We start from the raw sequence: 25,595 nt of genomic DNA on the forward strand, positions 1-25,595 counted from the left end.
GCAGGTGGTGACAAGGCTTTATTATCGTACAGCAGTGACAGTCGCAGGGACACAGGCATGCACACACACATGCAGATAGGGCGCCTCGCCCGGCACGCCCGCCAGCAAGTGCCAGATCTGTGCCAGCACCCCTGCAGCACAAGCACAAGCCGGGGGCTGATAAGGCCAGTCCTCCCCCCACCCTGGCGGCAGGGAGGGGGACTGGGTGCTGCCAGCCCCGCAGCACCCACCTGCTCCGCAGCGGGTCACTCCTGGCAAAGGGACTGGCCAGCACCAGGAACACTGCCAGGAGGGCAGAAGGGGTGAAGGAACCAGCGGAGGGATCCCCAGCACCCTGTAGTGCCCGGGCAGGTTGCCACCACGCAGCAGCGCCAGGCTGGCTTCACGCGTGGGTTTGGCCGCTACAGCCACACTGAGCACAGGCAACAAGACAGGCGGGGAAGGGGCCCGGGCCGGCACAGGGCTCTGGTGGCACTGTGGGGTGTATGGGACACACAGAGGGGACAACCTCTTTCACATTGTCACTGAGGGCAGCAAAGCCACTGGCCATAAGAGGCAGGGGGACTGAGGGAGGTAGGGGCTTCTGCACTGCCCACCAGGGCATCCCCCGGCCAGCACAGCTGCTTGTCACAGCCTCACGGCCACAGCACCAGCCCCAGGAGCGCTGGTCCCTGGCCCGCTGTACAGGCCGTGGTGCTGGAGGAGCCTGTCCCCACCGCAGCGCCCTGCCTGGTCCCCTGCGTCCCTCTGGCCCGTGGCTTCAGGAGCTGTCAGGGGCGAGATGTACCACGGCACTCGGGGACTGCAGCATGGGAGGTGTCGCCTCGGGGCGGCTTTGGCACAGTGCTACTTTTTGGCATTCCTGGTGGTGGGACCTCACCAAGCCCAGCTCAGAGGAGGGCTGAGCTGGGCTCCCTCCATTAACGCTCCATCAGCCCCGCGTGCTCTCCCACCTCCAGATCCCAGGAGGAACCTTCCCTGAGGGAAGGCAGCACGGGAGCACCCACTGGCAGTGCCTGATTGTCACCCTCCCAGGGTTGTGACTGCCGCCTCCGGGAAGCCCTGCCTGGCAGGACTGCTGGCACCACGGGGGCCCTGTGGGTGAGACACTCAGACAGGGAAAGCCAGCCACAAAACCAGCCTGTGGGCAGAGGCAGGGGCCAGGCAGCACCCAGGAGGGTCGCTGTGGGAGGGCAGAGAGCCCAGGGGAGGTGGTCCTGGCTGTTCTCTTCCTACAGCTCCACATCCCATGCTCTGCATCCTGCCAAGCCTCTGCTCCGAGCTCTGGGCGGCTGCCCAAGGACAGAGAACAGCAAGGCACTAGGATTGCAACACCAGACAAGCTGCCAGTGGTAACTGGGGATCAGATCCAAACCCCGGCCTGATACAATATACAGTTAGTTACAAAATAAATCCCCTCCCACCCTTTGTAATAAAAAGAGCAGCTGATTGGACATGCATCTTTCTGGCCCTACAAAATAAGGCACCAGAGCTTAAAAATGAAACTCCAATTGTCTTTGATATAAAAGGAATTCCCACGTGTTGAAGGCAGTTGATGTCTGAGTGCATAACAGGGAGTGAATCTTCACTAGCTTTGGGTTGGCCAGCCTCATGCCTGGGCCCCAGTGGCTTTCTGGATCAGAGGAATCTGCAGGAGGGGAAGAGAGAAGCTGTTAGGGCTGGAGGAGGGGGAGGCAGGGAGCTGCCTGCACTCTGAGGCTGGGCAGGGCTGGGGAAGGAGAGGCTCCCTAGGAGTCTTAAAGTTTTCAGGCAAGTCCTTGTGCCCTAAGAGCCGCAGGAATTGCCAGCTGCCGGTGCCCAGCTCACCTTTGTGATATCCACACCAGTGATGGCACGCACAGAGGCGGGGATCTCGGCCAGCAAACGATTCACCTCGGATGTTGTGTTGCTGCTCTCTCCACTGAGAATAACGATCTCGTCCACTTTGGAGAGGGGAGCAGCCACTTTGGCAGCAATCTGGGGAGGCAGAGAAGCAGGGTGGGATGAGCAGAGAGCCAAGGAGCTGCTCACCAGCCTGCTGGCCAAGCTCGTGGGGCCTCTCTGTACCCCCAGGAGACCTGGCCCAGCCTGGGAACTCCCCACCACTTGCGCAGAGCAGGGGAAAGCTGCTCCCTCCTCACCTCAGGCAGCGCATCCAGCACTAGAGCCAGCTGGGCAGCTTCTCCATACTGCTGGAGTGCTTCAGCCTTCAGCTTCATCCTCTCAGCCTCTGCCATCCCAATGGCCTCAATCACAAAGGCCTCCGCTTCTCCAATCTTGCGGATCTTTTCTGCCTCCGCCTGAGCAATGAGGACTTGCTTCACCCTGGAAAGGGAAACCCAACCCTCCAGCAGCCCAGATCCCTGCAGCGTACCCAGCACTGCTTCCCTCCCTCCATCAGCCACATGCCTGCCCCACAGAGAGCCCATGAGCTGGGTCTCAGTGCAGCACCCACTGCGCTTCGCTTCCACCTCATCCTGACCCAGGCTCAGGGCTGGACCAGGCCATGGGCTCACTTACTTCTCGCCTTCTGCGATCTGCTGGATACGGTAGGCTTCGGCCTCGGCTGGCCGCTTCACAGTAGCTATCAGCTCCTTCTCCATCCGGATGATCTCTTTCTCTTCAACATCAATCTGCTTCTTGCGCTGCACCACCTCAATTTCAATTTCCTCCTGGCGGATCTTCTGCTGCTCCCGGGCGCTCTGGAGCTCGTAGGCCAGCTGGGCTTCCGCAGTCTGCACATGGGAGAGAAGAGAAGAGGGGTCTTGACCATGATCTCCTATGCACAGACATAAGGACCCTTGCAGGCCCTGAAAACAGACGTGGCTCCTGCTCTGGACCAAACCTCCACCCAGAGCTGACATCCCTATCCTCAGAGCTGCACTTGCTGTCCTTCCCTGTGCACTCTTCCCAAAGTACTTGAGCTGAACCAGCTCTGGGTTCAGCTTAGATGACCCTCCCCATCCTTCCACCTCCTCCTACTCCCACCTAACTGTTGCAAACAGGAGAGGAATCTGTTGCAAGGAGCTCACACTGTGACACAGAAGCCTGGGTTCTCCACCTCCAGCTCTCCTAACACATGCAGGAGGAAGCTGGCAAGTCCCAGAGCTACCAATACCATCATGAATCAGCCAGCAAACAGCGGTGGGCTGTGGGATACCTCTCACCTTAATGTTGACCTCCTCATTGAAGGCAGCTTTCTGCAATTCAAAAGCCCGTCTGGAATCTGCTATTTTGGTATCTGCCATGAACTTGACATCCAGCATTTCTTTCTTGCACTCTGCCTCCTGCAGAGAGGAAAAAGAAAGCAGAGCTCCAGGGTGTGCAGCTGGAGCAAAACAGGCTGCTCTGGGGAAGCCCTGCACGTCTCTGGACTCACCCGAATGCCAGCATCTCGCTCAGCTTCTGCCACACCTATGTCTGCATCCCTTCGGACAGCCGCAGTCTGAGTCTTTCCCAGGGAGCTCAGGTAATCCACTTTATCATAGACATCCTGGAGAGGGGAAGATAAGTCACAACCACTTCAAATGAGCGACTCCATCTTGCTCCCTTCCTGTTGAAGCTCAGAGCAACCACTTGTGCGGTTAGGTCAGGGTCAGAATGAGCCATGTCAGCCTGCTGCCAAACAGAAACAGGCATGACAGGGAGGAGCGGGCTCTTCCGTCATCTTCCCTCTGACTCCCTAGAGGCTTGGTTATCAGCAAGCTCTTTCCACAAGCTGTGTTTACAGAGGCAGCTACCGGGTGCTCTTTGCTCAGCTGCCTGGATACATGGAAACTCTGTGAGGGGTGGGGCAGGCTGTCAGCCGGAGCCTTTCAGCCAGCTGCAGCAGAGGAGCCAGGGCCAGGCCCTGTTGTGCTGCTTCTACGGCGCAGCTGGGTGCCCCATAGCGCAGCGCCCTATGGCTGGGTGTACCTTGATGGTGAAGCTCAGGATCTCGATACCCATGCGACCCACGTCGGGAGCTGCCACCTCCCGCACCAGCTTGGCAAACTGATCCCTGTCCTGGTAGATCTGCTCCACTGTCAGGGTACCTGCAGAGGGAAGGAAGGCGAAGCATTTTATTTGGAACAGCTAACACACAACAGTGTGGATCTAAGCTCAGCAACACCCTTGTTGCCCCTAATCTCTTCAGGTCTGGGCATAAGGGCATAACCCTCTGCCCAGGCCCTGCAGTGTGCACCAGCATCTCAGTCTCACGAGCACAACCACCACGCACATGTGCTACCTGTAGCCCGCGGGGACTCAGACGTCTCTTACTGCAGGCACTGAAAACTCATTTATCACAACACCCAACCACACAGCAGGAGCTACTGTAGGGGAGGAACAACCTAAGATGCCACCTCTACAGTCAGCAGAGGAAGCACCCGTTGTGGCTGCTGTGGTGGCAGCAATACTGCTGGGACCAGCCAGCAGAGAAGGGACAAAGCTACTCAAGATGCCTTCAAGGGCATGAGCCCCTCCGCACCTAGGATGGAGCGCAGATGCCCCTCCAGCGTCTGAAGGACCACGTTCTTCACATCCTGCACGTTCTTCCCCAAGAACTGCTCACAGGCCACAGCCAGCAGCTCCTTCTCAGTCATTATCTTCACCTAGAGACAGGAGACAAAACCAAAGGGACTGAAGGCACCTGTCCAAAGAGGGACAGGCACCCAACAGCAGCAGCAGCAGCAGCAGCAGAAGCAGCAGCCCCTGTGCTACTGGTGCTCCAAGGGACCATGCTGAGCTGTCACCACGCTGAGCCGGGCCACCGGATCAGCAAGAGAGCCCCATCTCACTGCTGCTGGGGAGAGCCCTGCTCCAGGTGCACATAGCAGCGCCAGCATCCGGGGCAGACACATCTCCAAACCCTGACTGCAGCTCAGCATGGAGAGGTGCTCCCTGCAGCCATCTATCCTGCAGCAGCGGCCACTGGGTGATGTGGGGACAGAACCCGGCCCTACAAGTCCCACCTGATGAAAACTCTACCAAAGAGCCCTGAACTACCAGTTCAACCACTGCACCAATACTAGACCTAGGAGGAGAGGGCTTTCTATGACTACCCCTGGCCAAAAACCATTTTGTTACCTTTCTCTTCCTCCTCCTTCACTAGAAATAATTTTTCTGACACAGGAAGGACAGAGAACAAGGAAGAGTCTGAAATGCCCAAGGAGCAGCTTGGGAACAGGGGCTCCATTGGGCGTTCCCTGCAAGGAGAGATGAGACAAGATGCCCGTAGCACACTGGTTTGTCCTGCTTGTGGCTGGGAGCTCCCAGCTGCCCTTTGCAGTGACCCCAATGTGCTGCGGCCAGGACCTGGCTGTCCTGCTCCGCACGGTCAGTCTGGTAACAATCCCCAGAGGTGGGACACAGCCACCCCAGCGCTGCTTTCACCTCCCACAGTCAGAGCCAGATGTAAAAGCATCCCCAGGTTCAGACAAGCCAGGGTCTTAAGATAGTTCTGCTGGTCATGGGGCTGTTTTTTAAACACAAAGTGGGTTAAAAATCCCTGTGGAGTATGTTAGGCAGTGGAGATGTGTGCTCATGGAGCTCTATAGGATCCAGCTATGAGGAACTAAAACCCACCAAGGTGACAGCTCCTGGTGGCCAGGTCTGGTCTGAGGGCTCAGGCAAAGCCTGGACACAGGGACGACTGTGTGTCTGGCAGCACAAGAGAAGGGAGCAGGGCCATACCAGAGCCTCTGGGCGCTGAGCGGGTCCCACAGCACCCTCTCATGGAGACATCTGGGCTGGGCAGTGCCTTCTGTCCCATGAGATGCCGGTGGCACCCTGTGTCCTGCCCCATGGGCCCTGGCTGCGCCTGTTACTACGTACGATGCAAGCACGGTCCTGGCTCAGAGACCTCCGAAGCTTCAGGTGCAGCACAGGGGCCCTCCAAGGGTCCCAACACATGCTCTTGATCTACAGACCTCATCCTGCCACCTACAAGACCGCTTCTCAGGGTCAAACTGCTGGCAAAAGCAACACAACTATTTCTTGAGAAAGCCTGGTCCAATAGCCAGTGAGTCTGAAACAATCCCACAACCTAACCTGCGGAGCCAAACAGCAGCACCTGGCCCCGGCACTGTCAGAGAGCAGGACAACTGGGACCGGCCACCTAAGGGGGTGGAGGTGGACCGTGTTAGATGCAGCGAGCTGACCAAGACTCAGCTGCCCCTAGTAACGTGAAGAAACACCAACTTGGGCTGAACCTATTTCCTACCTTTGCTTCTCAGGCTAGGTCTCCCAGTCAAAATGCCAAACTGAATCTCGGGCAACCATGGCAATCCTCTTCTGCTTTCTCACCAAGACCTCTGGGCTCCTTATGGGGCCAGGCCACAGCGGTTTCTTGTCCCTGCACCCCGGGCCAGCAGTGTGTGCTTTCTACACAAGGGGGAGTTGGGAGAGCTGCTCATGCAGCTGCACCCAGGAGTGTGGCCCTGCACAAGGCTCATCTCGCAGCAAACAGGAGGTTTTTGCAAATACCAAAACCAATTAGGCTCAGCAGGAACGTTTATGGTGTGCATCTGCCAGCAATTCCACCTCTCTAAACAATCCCCACCTTTGGGAGCTATGGAGAGGACAGTCAGAGCATGGAGCGGGATGTTCGATAAGAGAGTCCCTGCGGTACTTAACAGGAGCAAGGAATGATTCAGCTTCTGTGAATAAAGCCAGCCAGCAGCCTGCCCATGCCAGTAAACCCTGGACAGCCTGAACGAGCCTGGCTCTCCGCTCAATATGGATGTCAACCTACAAAACAAAGGTTGCACAAAACAACATAGAGTCGAGCAATTTACGCTCAGCTTGTTTCCAGTATTTGAGACCGGGCACTGCGACACTTGGTGCTTCTTCAAATGTCATTCACATCAGAGAGAGAGTTTAACTGGCAGGAAATCAGAGAGCCTCTATAAAACAATCCCATCTGGAGGATTGATACTGCCGCACCCAGCTCCAGCCAGCTGCAATCACAGCAAGGGGTGAGCAGAGACAATCCAATTAGCTTGAGGCTCAGGAAAATGGTATGGAAGGATACGAAGCCCAGCTTGGCCTAAGGCAGCAGCATCCCAGCGCACCCCAAGCACCCAGCCGACACAGGAAGGAGGCTGCTGGTGAGTACTCATTACATCTCTCTTCAAAAAATGAAGAGCATCCCTATGCACATTAAGCACTTCTATTATTACAGCAAACATTTTAAAAGGTGTTTCTCTAGCAATACTTTGTTTACTTTTTTTCCTTTTTTGCACAAGCTCTTAAAAGAAAAATGTTTGCCTCAAAAGTACTGCAAAATTAAGGTAACCTCTGCTATGCACGTCCCCAACTGCCTCAAGCCTGCTTTCTGCGTGGCAACTCCTTGCATCTCACAACCCTAAACCTTTAAAATTAATGGACAGTGAAGAAGATGAACAGTGAGAAGAGAGAATAACATGAATTACATGAATTGGGAGCTGCATTTTTAAATCAAGGCACCTGGTGATCCAGCCTTCTGCTACCGCAGCTACTGCACCGCCCAGCCTAGATCATTTTTCAGGCAATGGAAGGATGTCCCAAAACTAGGTCAAAAAGGAATGCTGACTTCACAGAAATACCTTTTCCAAGTACAGAAGGAAAAGCCTACAGATTTATGAAATATGTGTGAGGGGAGACATGGGTGCATGCATTTTGCCAACCATGCAAAGACCACTGTGGTTATGTGGCACATTAGCAGCTAAACGGATATAAAGAACTGAAAAATTGAAAACAAGGATGCTGGTTCACACCAGTTAGAGCCAGGATGAGCCCAAGATGCTGGCTTCTGTGCTGGTGCTCTTGCACGTAGCCATGTTCCCCAACAGCAGCAGGGCGATGGATTATCTGCTGTTGAGTCACAGTTGTGCCCAGCCCTTCTGCCATGCGCGACAATCCAGAAACCGCTCCTGGCTGAATTCATATCCTCAGTTATGCACAGACGCAGCACGCAGCTCCTCTGCCACGTCAGTTCAGAGCAAACCAATGAACCTAGGGAAGAATCCACTCCCCTGGAAAGCACTGGGGGAACTCTGTCAAGCACTTGGTCTTAAAAGGGCTGCAACAGCCATGGTGCTCTTCCCTGGGGGGAGCCTTTTGACGCATGTGGGATTTTGGTCACATCGCTGCATCACTCAGCAGCTCCCCTTGGCTCCACTGCTCACCACAGGGAACGTGGCAGTCACCTCTCCTGCAACAGCAGACCTGGACATGCCTTGGACACACAGTGACCACAGCCTTGTGTGCACTCTGAGAACCGCTATCTTGGTTTTATACACCCAGAATGAGCTGTCAGGAGCAATTTTCAATCAAAGCATCCAGCTGCCTATTCGAGGAGTCAAATTCAGTCAAAAGCTAACAATATTTTCTTCCCAGCTTCCTCCCCAAGGCAGGATGCGGTCACAAGGACAGACTGTATCAGGGCAGCAGACCTCGACGTCTAAGAAATGCAGGTGTTTAAGTGTGCTATCACAAGCAGCAAGAGCTGGTTTTCACGTATAAAGGAGGCTCAAGAGAATCAAAATTCAATTCAAGCCAAAAATTTTATACACAAATTTTAGTGCCTGGAGGGACCAAGTTCCTTCTTTAAGCTTTAACTCACCGTGAAGAATTACAAGGTCCACATGCTAATAATAATTAGCAACGTAATGCTCAATACCATCTCAGGAGTGAACAGCTCAGTCCTGCAGGGTCACACACAGCTCCAAGGGCACTGCAGTCCATCAGCGTTTCACAAACAGATCAAGTCACCCATACACATCTCATTTGCCACATGGACAAATGAGACACCAGAAAAAGGAATGATTCTGGGGAGAGGAGGAGAGGTCACAACCCCCTTCACAACATGGAACATGCTGTAGTGTGTTTGAACCAACGAGGACAGTGTGGTTTTGTACAAGAATTTGTTTCAGAGCAGTTGGCTTCTGTTCCTGGAGAACAGTAACCTCTTAAGGGGGAAAACCAGATGTAAGTTAGAGACATGCATTCCTGAAATGATGGTTTTTGGAGTTACTGTACCTGTGCCACACCTGTGACAGTTAAAGCTACCCCCTCCGCCGTCTCTACGTCCTCACACCTGGGCTGTAACGTCATTATCTCTAGGGAAATCCTGCCAAAAAACGTAAAATATTTGCACGTTTCCAGGTAACACACACTCAGCTCTTCCCTTCGCATCTCCTGCCCCGGGCTACCTGTCGCACTCATCACAGGTAATGTAAGACAGGCGCAGTATGCAGCCAAGGGACTGCATCTGTGACCAGACACAGACAAGTCACTTTGGCCAAGAAACAGATTTTCAGGTAACGCTTAAAGGCAATTTATCAGCAGAGAAAGGCTGGGAGCCAAACTGGAAATGATGCCATGACCCTTTCCCTTCTGCTGGGCTAGCAAGGTGGCCAGAAGCTAGCAGCTTTGGGTCCCCAAAGGGCCCTCTGTCAGAGGCTCACTGTTCCATGCTGCCCAATGCCGGGGCAGCACATGCTCTTGCTGGCTGGTGTCACTGGTTTAAAAGCACAGCATAGACCTGGGATGCTCCTGCCCACCCCACACAAGCCCTGGTGCTTGGCAAAACCTGGCGCTGATGCTGCAAGAAGCAGCCCTGCCTTTGCCCCTCACTGGGTTAGCATTAACACAGACCTACCCCCTGATCTGGTTCACCTCTCCCTCAATTTTTCCTGTGCCCCGTGACCCAAAGGTAGACAGAAGTGAGTCTCCAGCTCTTTAGGGCCATGCCTATATAGTATCAGGCATCCAGGAACAGATCCTGCAGCTCCAGAGCTTTCTTAGTCACCCAAGGTGGGCTCGAGGTACTTTGGCCAGACCTGGCAATCTGCAAGTCATGATTTGGTAAAACAAGAGACATGCTTGGCCGTGGCAGGTTCCGCTTCAGGAAGCAAAGCCTGGGTCTCGTGTCAGCCATAACAAGCCAGAAAGGCGTTGGGAGTCAGGACAGGGAGCCACAGGGCAGAGAGCTTGTGTCAGCGAACATTAGGTCAAACATCTGAACCATGAAGGGGCTGTGCTGGGCTGCTGCGTGCGCACTGAGTCGCTCCAGGATTGGCTGGAGGTGCCAAACATATCTCCACAAGTTCATGCCTGCCTTGGCCACTGTCCTAATTAAACTGGCACGCAAGCTGGGTGCTGATAAAACAGATCTCACTGTCCAGGACATGCACAGGCATTTTTTTGCCATATGTGTTCACAGCTTTAATCAGCTCGTGTGGGACTTTAGCCTTCTGAAGACCTAATCTATACTTTGAATTTAATTTCAATACCGTGCTGCTTCTTAGCCAGGAAGTCACAGGGATGTTTGGGAACTACTGTTACACTGGTTCATAACTGCTCACAGTGCAAACACTAGTCCTGTGTGTTGAAACTCGTTCAAGGTCTCTGTGCTGTACTTTCAAACATGACAACATCCAAAATGAGCACTGTCTCCATGCAGAGGAAGAAGGGCTAAATGGAAACCCATATCAAAAACTGCAGAGCCAGATACAGTTGCAATTTCCCCATACGTGTACAGGTTTCCTTTTGAAACAGCACAAAACCTTTGTTTCCCACCTGCCCCAAATCCTGTACAGAACCCAATCTGGCCTGCTTGTGGCTCCACACAAAAGCACATGCCCTTCTGCTCTCCACCAAGCACACAATGGAAACAGTGCTGTTGAGGAAAGGGTTACAGCGGGAGCAAATGTCTGCAGCATTATCAGAAGGTGCTGAATTTGGAATTTGCATCTGTCTTCATTACCTATAAACTGTGGAGTGCACCCCAGGGCAAGTGCCAGAGAAGGGGAAGGAGAGGAGGGTATTGAGATTTCAACTGTCCCATTAGAAAACCATTAGTTTTTATGTTATCCTGCTGCTGCTGCTGCTGCTGTTGCTGCTGCTCAAAACAGAGGGATAAACAGTTAGACACGATGTTAGGAAGCTGGTGGATTATTACCTGTGCAACCCCTGTTACGTACAGTGGGACCCCCTCCGACGTCTCAATATTCTCACAGCGACAGAGGATGGTCATAACCTCCAAAGACAGTCTGAGCAGCAAGGAATAAGGGTAGGACAGCAAATATACAAAGCAGTTATCAGAGAGTAAGACACTCATTGCAAAGGACAGACGAGACTTTCAGGTTTCGGCTTTTCCCTGTTCAGTTTGCCTTTCTCCCACCGTCCGCTCCCAGGGCTCCGTAACGCTGGGCCAGACCAGCTTCCCTCGTCACAGCAAGGGGTTTACAGCATCCAGCTGCTCTTTTTAATGAGGCTGAACAGGCTGGGGGCTCGTCTCCACCCTGTGTCCCATAAGTCACCACAGACGAAACTGAACTGTATATCCCATCCAGACTGCCATCCTAGAATCAGCTGGAATTATCTGTTGGAGTAATTTTCACACACAGAAAATTCCTTTTTGTAATAATTTAGATGCTTCTATGCCAAATTTAAGAAGGGCCAGAAAAATGGAAATGCTAGGGACTTGGCTACCCACCCCTGGTTAAGGCATTGATGAGAGAAGGTGCTTCCAAGGGCTGTCCTGAGAAGCTGAATAATACCATTTCGTTCCCCCAGAGGCATCTAAGACCGAGCTGCCTCTCTCACTGCTTTTATTTCTGACCCTTAAACAGGGACAGGATATTTTTTTTTTTCCAGTCCTCAAGGTTGCAGCAGCATAAGAGCCCAGCACCCTGCCAGCTCTAACTGTTCCTTTTGTTCCCAGGTTAGTGCTACCTGGTGGGATACCACTGACAGCAACACAATTGCTGCTGTCTCTCTTGCTTTCAGCACTGGCAGTTCCAGAAAAGATGTTCCTAATTTCAGAGGAGGAAATCTGCCTCACTCTTCATGTTGATGCAGTAGGCTCCATGTGTGGTATGGCTTATGGTATTTAGGAAAGGCTCTGTTCTCAAAAGGAGAATTAAGCCCCATATCCCATGGCATGAACCGGGGGTATAGATCTCAAAGTAAAAGATTTGTCTGGGTGTTGGCAGTCTTGTCTGAGCCCCATTTGCTAAACAATGCACAGACCTCTATCATATGACAGCTCATTCCTGGCAAGCAGTTCCTGGCCCTGGATTCAGCCTTTGCTTAACTTAATAACTCAGCCTCCTGAATACATCTGTTATCTCCTGCACACGGCAGGTCAAGGTCCTGCACTGTCCTCTGGGCTTCTCACACAACAAGAGAAGGAGCAAAACCCATTTGTTCAAATCAACAGTTCTCCCAATGAGATGCCTCACAAAAATTCGGGAATGAAGCTTGTCTGGATCAAACACAGTTCTTAAGCACTGAGCCCACAAGCTGGGCCTTTCCTTCACCTCCCACCTTGTATGAGCACCACTGGAGAGCCTGGGCTAAAGCAGCAGGTGTTAGCTGAGACCTCTTCATGCAGCCGGAGCACTATAGTAGGCTCTTGTAGAAATCCCGAGTACCAGCCACCTGGGAGAGGACTTGAGAGCTGTCGTGAGTCAGTTGCCAGCAGCAGCCAGGACCCCTTCGAACAAGGCAAGCTGCCTGACCCCCAGGTGAACAGCAGCTACGGTAGTGTATCATCTGCAGAGCGAGGGCAGCAACATGCTCACTTTGTCTGCTCGTGGCAACACGTGAACAGGGAAAAGAGGTGGCAAGATCAGGCAGTAAGGGTTAACTACAACCTCTGGCTGCCACTCAATGCAAGAACCCAAAAGTCATGTCTTTATCCTTTTTCCCTATTATTTTTTACACAGGCAGAGGAAACCTGCATTGGTGAGCATGAGGAAGGTGTTAGGAGAGAGTAACATTCCCACAGATCCTAAAGACGAAATGCTATGTTAGCAGGACAGCAGCACTATCACAGCACGTTAGTTCAGAGACCAGCATGGTAAGAAGCAGCAAGCAAAATCCACGACTGAGGAAAGGGAGAGAAAGGAAATCCTGTGGTTTTAAATAGGAACATAGTCCACTCCCAAGGTGACAGCAGTCAGCACATCTTTAGAAAAAGACACTTGAGGAGCAGGAGGGGGCACTGGCCCACTGCATGCCACAAACGTGTTTGTTTCTGGGTGAGGGTTTGGGCCATACTGGGCAGAACTCAGCTCCTCTTGTGAACTCATGGATGAGACAGCCCAGTTGCCCCACTGCCCAGCATCTCTGTGAGAGTGTTGTAGCTGAGGAGCACTGCAAAGGCAGCAGAGGAGAGCAGGGCTCTCACCTTCCCCAGCACAGGAAGAAACACACTGACCAGCCAGGCTACGGCCCCCTCAGCTTGGTGGGTTTAGGTAACTCAAAAACAACCAAAAAGGAGAAAAAAAACCCAACAATCTGACTGCCTTGGGTTTGCAGAGAGGTGTGGACAGAGAGGCCATTTGAAAAGTACTTCATCTGAAAGGATGGGATTTTTTTTTGTTGTCTTTTGCACTGTGACACCCAGCTGTCCCCACAAAATTAGTCAGCACAGAACTCCCCCATCCTGTGATTTTATTTTGCACATCATCGATGATCATTTACTGTCAGGTAAGCCTGAAACAACAGAGTTATCTCCTGCAGGGCCCTGGACAACCTTGGCCCCATCACTCAAAGCAAAGGACAGCCAGAAGCTGTGCGGTTGTGAGTGACCCTACACTCCCCAGGCTTCAAGGCATGACACAGGGTATGTGTTGCTCCTTCCAGCTACTGGCAATGCTGTACACAAGGCAGCCTTCCTTTGAAGGACCAGGAGCTGGTCACAGCCAAAGGCAGTGGGCTGGGCTGATCCTCATCCATAATTTCATATGCAGCATCCAGTGTTCCTAAAGATACTGCTGACAGCCCCACTGGGATGGCTTTGCCTAACTCATACTCCAAAACCACAAATAACAGAGGTCTCCTTACCTTTGGGTGTCAGTAATGCACCACCAAGCCCAGGCCCAGCCTCCGTATACATACTGCTTTGCATCAGAGCCACAACAGCCACCTGCAGCACAGCAGAAAGCACAGAGATGTAGGGGTTACACACATGCGTGTTGCTCTCAGCCAGGAAAAAAACCTGCACCCAGAGCAAGTCACAAGCAGAACAACTTCACAACAAGCCTGCCCAGTCCCTGGGTGCTGAGGAAGGGGCATCCTAGGGGGTCATCGGTTCCCCCAGCCCCTCGGAGCAGGGGAAGCACTTTGGCTTGGCCATGTTACAGCAATGGGTGCTACCAAGCCAAGCTCTGCAACATGACTCAGAAGAATCCAAGCACGCTTGCAGTGTCTGGTAAATAATGGACACAGAAGACTCTTTCCAAGATCCAGAGCAGCCCTGGAACACCCTTCAGTCGGCCATAATACAGCCGGCCACCGGGAAACCCAATGCTCTCCTCACCTCCACGCGCTTCACAGGGCAATTTTCCAAAGGCAGCCTTTTTTTTGGATTTGTCTTATAAAATTGGAAAATAGTATTTGTAATAATTCAGTGTGACGAACAATAACACACAGAAAGCGAATGTATTTCAAACCAGGGTTTTATTTTAGTTTTGTTAAGCCGTTTAAGCATTTTTAGCAAACAGAATCGTTGTAAGCACGTTTCAGTATCTTTAACTGTGATGCACCAGCTCCGTCATGGAAAGCCATGTAAGAAATCCTTCTCCTTTCCCTCACCCACATTGCAAACCACCCTTAAACCCACCAAAAATCTAGCAGGTCAGCGCTGGAGGAGGGGAGAACCCTTGAGCTCCCCCCAAACATCTCCTAGTTCTGGCTCACACAAGTACTGCAGTTCCTGAGGCTTTCACGGTCCATCACAGAACTGGTTGCATCCAGAGTTTGGGCAGCCTCTAGAACTTCTTGAAAACATTTAAGATTTGACCCCAGCGAAGCCAGAAGGTGCTGTCTGGATTTTTCACAGCTTTGATTCAAGGAATAAGATGCTTGATACCTTCCAAGAGAGCACCCTGCCAGCGACCAGCCCTAGGTTTCATGCCTGGCAAGGGAGGAGCTCTGCAGCTCCCCAGCTTGGACCAGGGCTCCAAGCTGCCATCTCTCAGGCAGATCAAGCCAGCAGTCCCTCCCTAGTCTGTTATCCATAATCACACTTATTACAGCAGCGCCCAAGGGCCTCAGCAAGGCAAGCGCTGTACCAGCAGAGCAAGAGACAGTTTCAGCCCTGTGGGACCTATCCATGCAGGCAAGACAGAGCCAGTGCAGAGGAAGAGCAGGCACGCAGGGAAACAGCGTGGCTGCAGCGCTGCGGGAGCTTCACGCTGTGGGAGGGGAAAGGGAGAAACTATGAAGGCAGCAGACGGCAGCCACAGAACAACAGCCCTTTCAAGAGAAATGACGATTATTAAGTTTGCTGCAATAGGTCAAAATGAAGAAGCAAAGGCAGCACACATCCAGGCCAGCGTGCCAGCAGGGCCCTCTGGACCACAGGAGGGGACTCTGTCCTCCCCATCCTCAAGTGTTTGGCCATCTTCCGCTATCTGCTAAAGATACCACCTGCTTCGCTGGCTTCCATGCAATGGTTGATAAACCCGCAGATCAGCCCCCATCTACTATTCTTTACCCTCCAATTTCAGTAGGAGCAAACACAAATGGGAGATAGATTTACACACTTTTTCAGGTCTCCTGTGCTCCACAGCCTAGAGGAATATTCTCCCGTCACCTCCGAGACAGCCTCTGGATAGCTTCTTCCTGTAGCTGGAAGGTTATTTCAGCCAGGCAAGGAGTTACAGAAGCTGATGATACAATATCCTGCAGCATATTAACCACAACAGCTTTTAACGTTTCTTGGAGGACGTCAGCCCGGTTAGCTCAGCCTCTTAGCCAGGCCCTTGTTTTCCAAGAACAGGAAGGGAGGTGTTCCTAGCAGTTGGGAAAAGCAGCTCCACATGGAAAGGTATTTTATTTCACAGGGTCTAGGCGGTCTTTACCAAACCTCTGGTAATCATTTCATAATCATGTTCTGAGAAAATTCTGCAACCTAAACCCACCATTGTTACTAGAATGTGTGTATGCACACAGATGTTTCTTTCCTTCTGCAGGCAATGCAAGGAAATACCTTATTTAGTATCACACCCAGAGCGAGCCCCATGCTTGCTTCCCAGCACTATACAACATGGCTGCACAGCACAGTTTACTAAGCTGGATTATATGTCAAAAAATGTTCAAAGCATAAGAAAAAATGAGGAAAACTAACACATTAAACAGGAGCAGGATGCCAGCTGGTTGCTTTCATGCAAGCCAGATGTCTGAGCGCAGCAGAGCTCTGTCCTGGTAACGCAAGTCAGATGAGCTGAACGCTCATTTTCCATTGCAGTCCTGCAGCCTCTTTCACAAGTCTCAGAAAGCAAGTGAAAAAGGAACCAACAAAGCAAAAGCTTTGCAAGGCTCAAGAATAAACCCTCTTGCACAATGAGATTTGGCAGAGAAATTGCCTTTTCCAGCTATAATACGCCCACTGTTCTAGCAGCCCGGGTCTCACAGCCGCTTGGCCATCGCTTCCACAAACATCCACCGTGCCTCTTCCGGGGCAGTGTCCGGCGGCCCGGCACACTACAAACGGAGGATTCATAGCCGGGAAGCTGCCATCTAGCTTGGCCTCTTCCCAAACAAAGGGGTCCCATGTTCAGGCAAGAATTCCCAGAGCTAGGAGAAAGCACATTGTCTGGGTTTTTTTTTTGTTTTGTGTTTTTTTATTGTTGTTGGTTTTTTTTTTTTTTATGAAATGAGATTAATTGCTTGGGAGTTTGTAGATAAATGGAGCTCTCAGCAGATGCAGGAAGCTGCTGCCCTGATGGACGGCACACAAGGAAGAACAGGAGCCCCAACCCTTACGGGAACACAGGGCTCAAAACATCAAAGACGGGACAATTTGAGGTTGTGAACAAGCTCTGTGTTGTCTGCTCTCCCGAGGTAACTCAAGGCAATGAGCTTGTATTCTGGCAGGAAGCAGTAAGCGTTCAGAAATCAGGTTGTGGTAAACAGGCTGCAGTAAGCAGGCTACTACAATAACTCGATAACTATATTCCTTCCCAGAGACTGTTGCAGGCTCAACACAAGAACAGAGCAGATGCCAGTGCCTTCACCTGCACAGAAAGAGCTGCCACCTTCACGCCTCAGTTCAGGGCAACCTGGTGCTGGAGTCTCCTCAACCAGGAGGACCCGCTGCCCAAGCTGGGAATAAACGGCTTGGTCCAGCTTCGGATAGAAGCTGGGTTTGTTAGAAAAACAGCCCTGTGCTGGGAAATGTCATGGGGTGCTAGCAAGCAAGTGCAGAAGGACAAGGAAAAAACCTGATCATTAAGAACAGTTGCTGACAAAAGACATAATGGAGAGGACAGACAAAGGCAAAGGCGTACAGAAAGAAACTCACGTAATAAAGCAGGGTCTAGACTAAAGTCAGCATCTGGATTCTTAGGCCCTACTATGCATATAAATTAGGCTTTGTCCACATGCAGAAATGGCACAAGGTTAACAAAAATTAATTTTAAAAGATGCAGGGTTACGAGTTGAATCCATAAAATCCTTTGATGGTCACTACAGCAGACAATAGCAGATTATGCTGGCTAGCTTGTTTTGGATGTAATCTATATAAAAAATGACTCATTTTAAGCTATGGGTATCAATGCTACAGAGCGAGTTTAAAAAAACATGTTTAGTTTAACTCATCTTGTAAAGAGAAAGTCAAAGAAGACAAACTACAATGAAATTACACAACAAAACTACAGAGATAGTACCCCAGAATTCCTCCTGGAAACCAAAAGGAAAGGCCCGAGGCTATTCTGTCCACCTCTTTCTCCTGCTATGCTTTCTGAAGAGTAATTTGCAAGTCTTGGAGATTTACCAAGCACCTGACAAGGGAAACCTTGAGCCCCACAACCTGCAAAAAGCTGAAGAACTACCCCTCGAGAAGGAAATACCACAGAGGAGCTGCAACAGTTGCCTTCTCTGGAAGTGGTGAATAGCTGTATTGAGCACTGGCAATCTCATGCTACAACTTGAGACAAGCTGCGATGCTGCACTCCAGACTGCAACCACTGAGCATCACAAGCAGCATGAAACCGACCGCCAGGAAAGATTTTTGGCCTGCCAAAATGAAGAGCCTAACTTTGCAGGAGCACTCGGCTAAACCTGGCAGATGACAATTGGTGCCACTAGAAGTTTTCTGCACAGCTTGCCTGGTGTGAGGTAGAATACCTTGATCTCAACCCTGGGGAACAGTTTTGAACTCCGGCTCCAAAGGCACGAATGCAGACAAGGGCAAAACGTCACGTGAAACCCAGCTGAAGCTTCCTACTCCTTCCCACAAACTCACTGCTTTTGAGGCTGAAGAATGGGAACTGCAGCTAGCCAGCATCACGTAGGCCTGTAGCTGGAAGTGGAGGGACAACCCCGATGCCATCAGCCCCACCACGAGCGTTAGGTCTCAGATGGCTCTTGCTGCTCACCATGTCTTTCTGCAGGACACAGCCTGGACCTTCTCCTCCCATTCCATTTTCATGCCATCAACTGTTCTCACCTAAGCGTAGTTCTCTGCATTTCTCCTTACTGAACTGCATCGTATTTCTTTCAGACCATTCGGTCAATCTGTTGAGTTCATTTTGATTCTAATCCAGCTCTTCAAAGCTCTCGAATCCATTCCCAGCTCAGTACTGTCTGCAAATTCAATAAGTACATTCTCGATTCCATTATCCAAGCCAAAACAAGGAACTTACTTGATAAATCCTTTCAGCTGAACAGTGAGCCACTGTCAAGTTCCCTGGCAATGGTTTTCCAGGCAGTTTCATATTAATTTTAAAGTATCTGAGAAACCAGTTTCTCCTTGCATTGTGGACTGTAGGCATCTTGCAGGAAGGGCTTGCAGAGCCTCAAGAAGCCTTTATTTCAGGCTTTCAAAACTTAGAGAAGTACCATAAAAAAAGCACAGTCACATTGGCTCAAAATCACGACCAGTTCCTCTTGCAGGAATAAGAAGGATGCAGTACAGGATGTGAGAGCAGCTTTGGAAGGGTTAACTACCCCTGACAGCTGGGGTGCAGAAGGAAATGGAATTAACTGCTAGCTCTTCTTTTACTTTGAAAGAGATCAAGGAGCCCCAAAGGGTGCTGTACTAAAGTTTGAGAAACTGAGCTGGACAGTATTTCTCTGTCCCGCTGACCTCTGAGAAATCATAAGAGTGTAACAAGCCTTAGTAAAGGCAAGGTGTACAGTATTCGCTGCTTTTCCTCATCCCCTGGAGTGCTAACCCACCCGAGAGGGAAGTCAGATTAGCTGAGCATGGCTCATACTCAGCAAATAGGCGTTGGTTGTTTTCGAGCAACGTCTTTGTTTCAGCATTCTCCTTGGAGATAAAGCTAGTTTGACCAGGGTGCAACTCCCCTGACTTTTTTTCCTGCTTTCACATCCTGAACTTTTGCTGAAACAGCAGTTCGTTCTGACCCAGAAACACGGTGGGCTGTGCCAACCTTCCCTGTCATGTATCTCCAGGTGCTCACCTTGAAGCTGCTGGACCATTGCTGTGTGGTGCCACGCTGCAGCCCTCATCAGCCTGAAGGAAAATGCCCCAACTATAGAGATTCAGGCAACACCATGTACTTATGGGGAACTGCAGGATGAGCAGGGCTATTATAAATTACAAGTCCTTATTATGAGACTCTGCAGAAATATTATAGCATTGTATTTCAAAATTAGCGGATGGATCCTTAGCCACGAAAGCTTGAGTTCAACCAGACTGTAACCCAAAACCAGCATTATGCATCTGAGACAACCTATTTAGCTGGTGGGAACATTCGGACATCAGGATGAACAGGTACTTTGTGTATCTCCCTGAAAACTCGACTGGCTCCAGCTGCACTTGGAGAGGACTCAAGTGACGAGCCAGGCGCCTGCCAAAGCCTCCTCAGAGCTTGCACCAAACCTCACCGGGAGGTTCCCACCACCACTACCCTCCAGCCAAGTTAGACCCACATTCCAGAGAGACCACCATCATCTCCGTAGCTCTTTGTGGAGCATTCTTACAAAGCCTGGGCTCTACATTTCACGGACAGATTGGCTAACCAAGTGCAGTTTCTTAGAAGGAGATCGGTGTTGCTCAACAGGGGAAGGAGGTGAGTGCTGGCAGAGCTGACCCGTGCCCAGGAAACAGCTTCCCAAATAAGGGTACGAAGCTCCTGCGCACACAGACGTTCCCAAGGCACAGGCGGCTGCTCCTTGAGCACTGGAGGAACTCAAGTGTCTCACAAGAAAGTGAAAAGAAAGAACGCCACTCCTCAGAAAAAAAACATATGTCAGGGGAGGCATGTGACCAAAACTCCTTCAAGAAGCACAGGCTAAATTTACAATAAAGAAAACTTCCCAGTCAGCTTCATGATTTGGAGGTGCCTTCCTGCAAAGTGAAGTCTTTGAAATAACAATTGTATGACAATTTGAGACCGCAAGCCAAAAGCCTGCTTTTAGTATTATTTGCTGTTGGTTCATTCTTCCTTTCCCCCTCTCTCCCCAAATCCAATCTAACATCACGCAAATAAATGCTGGCCCCCAAGGTCCTCTCTGCTTTTCCCCAGAGAGACATGGCTCAGGTTCCTGGAACTACAACTGCTTGTAGTCACACGCCTCCCACTAGTGCCCTGGCATTCACTCTGCATGTAAGCACAGAGGAGCTGTGGGGCTCTGCAGAGCTCCCACAACTTCTCAGGCTGCCCCTGGAGCTCAGGGACCATGCTCTCGGGAGACAGCAAGCATTTGCAGACCACGTTGGGCAGTGATAGAGGAAAGCCAGGTCTGGTGGCAGCACCGAACTCAATTGACTCACAGAGCCTGGCGTGATTTACGCTCCCTTCCCTGAACATGGCCGTACATCGAGGAGCGTCCTTGGCTCACTGCTCCCGGCTACGGGAAGCGTAATGCTTGGAACTGCAAGCAGATGCCACAAATTCCTGCTGGCTCATCCTGCAAGCCATGTTTTGTAAACTTCAGAGCTGAATAGAGGTGAAACCAAGCTTTTACGACTGAATGGCATCCCGGCACACCTGGAGCACGGCTTCCTGATTCCTCCCACCAGATGCGGCATTTCACCAAGCAGCGCTGATTTTGATGGGGGTCCCTTTGGAGGGAAGCACAGCATCAGCTCTGGAACCCAGATGGGAACTGCAGAGACGTGCAGCAGCTACTCAAAGAAGATCAGGAAAGCTGCAAGAAATACTACTGCTCCAGGCAGCTGGTGGGTGTAACTCCTTAGACGCAACCACCACAGCGGGCATATTTATTTACCAAACTGCTGCCTGCTTCTGGCATCTCCTCAGCAATTCCCATAACAGGTCTGTTATCCAAGAGAGATGAACTGATAACAGACCAGCCAGCAGCAAGCGCCACAGCCCACTGGAGGCTTTGGCTCCAAAAACATAACAACGTAGTTTCACATGCACAACAGAGCTGTGATCGTAGCACATCCTTGACATTCACACGCACTTTCTCCCAGGTGAGTTTATGTCTGAGCATCACAGCGCTTGCCACAAAACGAGTCCCATGTTGAAAGAGAGGATGTAATGTGATTGAGGGCCCATGAAGTGAGAAGCATCTGTTCCCAACCTGGTTATTACCTTGTGCTTGGCCCCAGCCTCTCACAGAGTGACGTATCCAGCCCTTACAGCAAGCCGTTACATCACTTAACAGTAATTAAGTCCTGTCCGCATGCAGCCTGGTCTACGCTGAAGTGCACTCTGGAGCTTCGGCAGAGTATTGAAGCAGCTACAGGTTGAATCAGACACAAGGGATTTCGCTGCTGGTTTATTTAACCCTAACCTAAGCAACCAGCTCACTCGATGATAACATTCCACACATGTGATGGGCATTGACTGCGTTCAGTGCCAGCACCACTGAGAGGCTGGTGACGTGCTAGTAACGAAGCAGCAGTAGGATACGATGGATGAGAAGGGAACCCAGGGACAGGCCCGCGGTGCCCTGCCCCAAGCTGCCCTCTCTGCCCCAGCAGGATGCTCGCACCCTGCTCCCCTTCCCCGGCAAAGCCAACCTGCTCCCCAGGAACAGGGGGGCTTCTCGGTAATCCAAGGCAAAGGCTGTTGGCAGCGGCCCAGAGCCCAGCAGCCTTGCCGGTGCTGGTGCCTGACATCATCTGAAAGCAGCAGCAGCACTGGGGTGTGCTGCTGGCACCACAGCCTCGCCTGCTGCTCTCTGCGCTGCAGGGACCCCACTCCGGGCCCCGGGGCCTGCACAGCTGGGAGCTGCCCGCAGCCCCCCCGGGGCAGGGACACCCCCAGCACCCCCGTGCCTGCCCGCAGCAGGACCCCCCTGAACAGCACCCCAAGGTCCCCTCATGACAGGGACCCCTCAGGGACCCCTCAGTGCCCCCTCAGGGAAGGGCCTCCCCCCACAGCATCCCAGTGCTCCTTCAGGGGATCCCCCCCAAATCCCAGAGCACCCTGCAGCAGGTACCCCCAGACACCCCCCCAGACCCCGCACTCCCCCCAGGCAGGGCCTCCCCTTCCCCATCGCCTCCCAGGGCCCCCCACGACAGGGACCCTCCCCAGAGCACCCCCCGGGCCCCCCATCGCAGGGTCCCCCCTCAGTGCCCCGAAGCCCCCTCTGTGGACAGGGGACCCCCCCAACACCAGATCCCACGACAGGGACCCCTCCATCCCCTGAGGGTCCCCTCACAGACCAGTTCCCACCGGGGCCCCTCCTAGCAGGCCCCATTCCAGAGACACCCCCCAGCTCCCTCAGGGCCCCCCCATAACAGGGACCTCCCAGCCCCTGCGCGGCCCCGGCCGTACCTGACACCACCAGCGCCTCGTTGGGCCCCACCGTGTGGCAGTTGCCCATGGCGCCCACACCACCGCCCCACCGCCCACTCCCACAACCGCCCGCTCCCACAACCGCCCGCTCCCACAACGCCCCGCCCCGCCCCGCCCCGCCCCCATGCGTCGACGGCGCGGCCGCGGGCGCCGCCATGTTGGTAAGGTCAGCGCCGCGCCGCCGCCATGTTGGGTGCCGCGCACTGCAACGTGTGCATGGGCGTGCAAGGCGGCGTGCGTATGCACTGCGCCGCGTGCAAGGCAGGGCGCGTGCACTGCAGGGCGGGGCTTCTATGCTGCAGCACGTGCAAGGCGGAAAGTGCGTGTACTGCAGCGTGTGCATGCACGTGCAAGGCACGGCATGCTGCAGGGCAGCGTATGCGTGTCTTGGCAAGGCAGGGTAGCAGCTTTGTGGCAAGTGTAAAGGTGGGGCACGCTGCATTGCTTCTGCGTGCGTGTGTGCGTGCGAGCAGGGGACAGTTCACGGCACTGTACAGCATGCGTGCATGCCTGTTGCATAGGGCACACCATGCGGTGCTGCAGGCGGTGGGGCCCAGCCTGCCCCACAAACACAGCCACTGCCTCCCAAAACCCGGGGCTGCGGCTGTGCCGCAGGGGCTGCCCCTGCGCGGGCCACGCTCTGCCCCCTCAGACGGCTCCGTTTTGCCCCCATCCCACCCTGGGGCAGCAGCAGCGCAGGAGCTGACAGGCGGCTCCCTCCCATTCCCCACCATCACTTTTATTGTACAACAGCAGCAGGGGCTGGCGAGGGGCTCCCCCCGGCCCCCCCCAGCCCCACCAGCCTCTCGCTGGCCTCCCAGAGCGCCCGGGCCAGCTGGTCGTCGCGGGCCAGTGGCCATGGCTCTTGCAGGCTGCAATCGGCAAAGTAGCGGCCGCTGAAGCACTCGAGGCCCTCCTGTGTGGCGCAGTGCAGGGAGGTCTGGGCACCCTCAGCTGCGTCGCGGAAGAAGAGCCAGGCCAGCGGCACGAAAAGCGGCTTCAGCCAGAGTGGCGTGTGGCGGAAGAGTTCCGTGTTGACGAACCCTGCGGTGAGGGGAAGCGGCCATGTTGCACCCCAGCCCCTGGCGGGGAAGGGCCCACGCGGGAGCCAGCGGCTCTGCTGCAAGAAACTGAAGTGGCCACGCCAGGGCCTTCCCAGGGGCAAGGGCGCACTGTGCAAAAAGTGCATCGTGCAAAGGGACACTGTGCAAAGGTTGCACCATGCAAACGGATGCTCTGTGCAAAGGGAGACACCATGCAAAGGACACTTCGTGCAAGGGGATGCTCCACATGCAGGAATTCTCTGTGCAAAGACTGCACCGTGCAAAAAGCGCACCGTGCAAAAAGCACACCGCGCAAAGGCAGCCCTGAGTGCAGAGCTGCTCCATGCAAAGCACACACCATGCAGAGGATGCCCTGCACGAAGGGCTGCCCCGCGCAAAGAACACCCCGCACAAATGCTGACGGTGAACCCACCCCGTCCTGCCGTCCCCAGCTCCAGGCTGGAGAGCCGGGTCCCTACCTGGGTGCACAGCGTAGCACGTCACCTGGGTGCCCTGCAGGCGCGTGGCCAGCTCACGGGCGTGCAGCACGTTGGCCAGCTTGCTGTTGCAGTAGTCCTGGAAGGTTGACAGCAGCCCGGGGGGCGGGCGGCCCAGGGTGTCGGGGTGCAGGTGGCCGGCACAGTGGGCGCTGGAGGCAACGATGACCACGCGGCTGGGCGCGCAGCTCTGCAGCCGCCCCAGCAGCAGCTGGGTGAGCAGGAAATGGCCCAGGTGGTTCACCTGGAAGGAGAGGCTGAAGCCGTCCTCCGTTGTGCCCCCGACACTCACCCCTGCAAAGGAGACACTGCAGCCCACGGCGGGTGCCCCAGGGGGTGCGGGGGGGGGCCGGGGGGATCCCGGGGTGCTCACCCGCGTTGTTAATGAGGAGGTGCAGGTGGGGCTCCTGGCGCAGGAAGGCGCTGGCAAAGGCTCGCACCGAGCGCAGGCTGGCCAGGTCCAGCTGCATGAACCGCACCTCCGCGTTCCCTGTCTCCTGCGGGCACAGCACAGGCTGGGGCAGGGCCGGGGTGGCCTGGGGTGGGGGCACCCTGCCCGGGGTGGGGGCTGGATCCGGCCGGGAGGATGCTCTGGGGGCTGGATCCGGCCCAGGTTGAGGGGGCTGCAGGGTGCCCTGTGGCTGCACTGTGTCGGGGGTGGGTGGGGGTGCCCCGGGCCTGGGCTGGGGGTGCCCGTGCCCGGGGGTACTCTGGGGTGTCCTGGCGTCTCCCAAGGGGGCCCCTGGGGGTGTCCCATGGGGGTGCCCTGGGGGTGCGCCATGGGGGTCTCCCGGAGGTGCTCATGGGGGTGTCCTGGGGGTGCCCATGTGATGTCCAGGGATGTCCCATAGGGGTGCCCGGGGGTGTCCCGCGGGGGTGTCCCGGGGCTATCCCGGTACCGCGGCGCTCACCGTGCGGATGCGGCGGGCGGCGGCCTCCCCCCGCGGGACGCTGCGGGCCGCCAGGACGACGCGGGCCCCGCAGCGGGCCAGCTCCAGCGCCGTGGCCGCCCCGATGCCGCCGCTTCCCCCTGTGGAGCGGAGCAGAGCGGGCAGCGGTGAGCGCGGGGCCGGGGCCGCGCCCGGGGCCGCGCCCGGGGCCGCGCCCGGCGCTCACCGGTGACGATGGCGGTGCGACCGCGGAGCGCGGGACGGGCGCGGGGCGGCGGGGCGCGGCGCAGCCCGTGGCGGAGCAGCGTGTAGAGGGCCAGCAGCAGCCCGGCGCCCAGCAGCGCCCACCCCATCCCGCCGCCGCTACCGGCACGGCCACCGCCTCCCCGTCCCGCCCCGCCTCCCCGGGGCGGGGGGAAGGACGGGGACGAGGGGCCCCGCTGCTCC

The 25,595-nt window shown here is 54.1% G+C and overlaps 1 protein-coding gene across 5 annotated transcripts; it reads right to left on the bottom strand.

The window, feature by feature from the left end:
- On the bottom strand, positions 1-25,532 carry FLOT2 (flotillin 2). Of its 5 annotated transcripts, none has more exons than XM_087752044.1 (14): positions 25,375-25,532; positions 25,170-25,288; positions 24,632-24,755; positions 24,241-24,552; positions 13,819-13,900; positions 10,925-11,015; positions 4,469-4,592; positions 3,916-4,034; positions 3,380-3,493; positions 3,168-3,287; positions 2,521-2,735; positions 2,142-2,325; positions 1,828-1,977; positions 1-1,648 (listed from the first exon to the last, which is right to left on the bottom strand). In XM_087752044.1, the coding sequence occupies exons 1-14, from the start codon at positions 25,499-25,501 to the stop codon at positions 1,610-1,612; spliced, it is 1,920 nt and encodes a 639-aa protein (XP_087608170.1). In that variant the 5' UTR covers positions 25,502-25,532; the 3' UTR covers positions 1-1,609. The 5 variants fall into 5 exon arrangements, with proteins under 5 accessions (XP_087608170.1, XP_087608169.1, XP_087608171.1 ...); XM_087752043.1 differs by lacking the exon at positions 10,925-11,015 and adding an exon at positions 9,001-9,091 and having other exon boundaries at positions 25,375-25,531; XM_087752045.1 differs by lacking the exons at positions 10,925-11,015; positions 24,632-24,755 and adding an exon at positions 9,001-9,091 and having other exon boundaries at positions 24,241-24,502; positions 25,375-25,531.
- Between the last annotated feature and the right edge of the window lie 63 nt (positions 25,533-25,595).

The sequence above is a fragment of the Nipponia nippon genome, unplaced genomic scaffold, assembly GCF_047370975.1.
Source record: "Nipponia nippon isolate SJK-2023a ecotype South Korea unplaced genomic scaffold, ASM4737097v1 scaffold_15, whole genome shotgun sequence".
Lineage (NCBI taxonomy): Eukaryota > Metazoa > Chordata > Aves > Pelecaniformes > Threskiornithidae > Nipponia > Nipponia nippon.

Bases quoted from the DNA above. Each gene is read 5' to 3' on its own strand.
- FLOT2 (XM_087752044.1), bottom strand. From the start codon at position 25,501: ATGGGGTGGGCGCTGCTGGGCGCCGGGCTGCTGCTGGCCCTCTACACG. The intron at 13,901-24,240 runs GTAGGGACCCGG...GCTGTGCTGCAG, and splicing joins GTGCTACGCTGTGCACCCAG to GTGGCTGTTGTGGCTCTGAT. The intron at 2,326-2,520 runs GTAAGTGAGCCC...TTCCCTTTCCAG, and splicing joins CAGATCGCAGAAGGCGAGAA to GGTGAAGCAAGTCCTCATTG.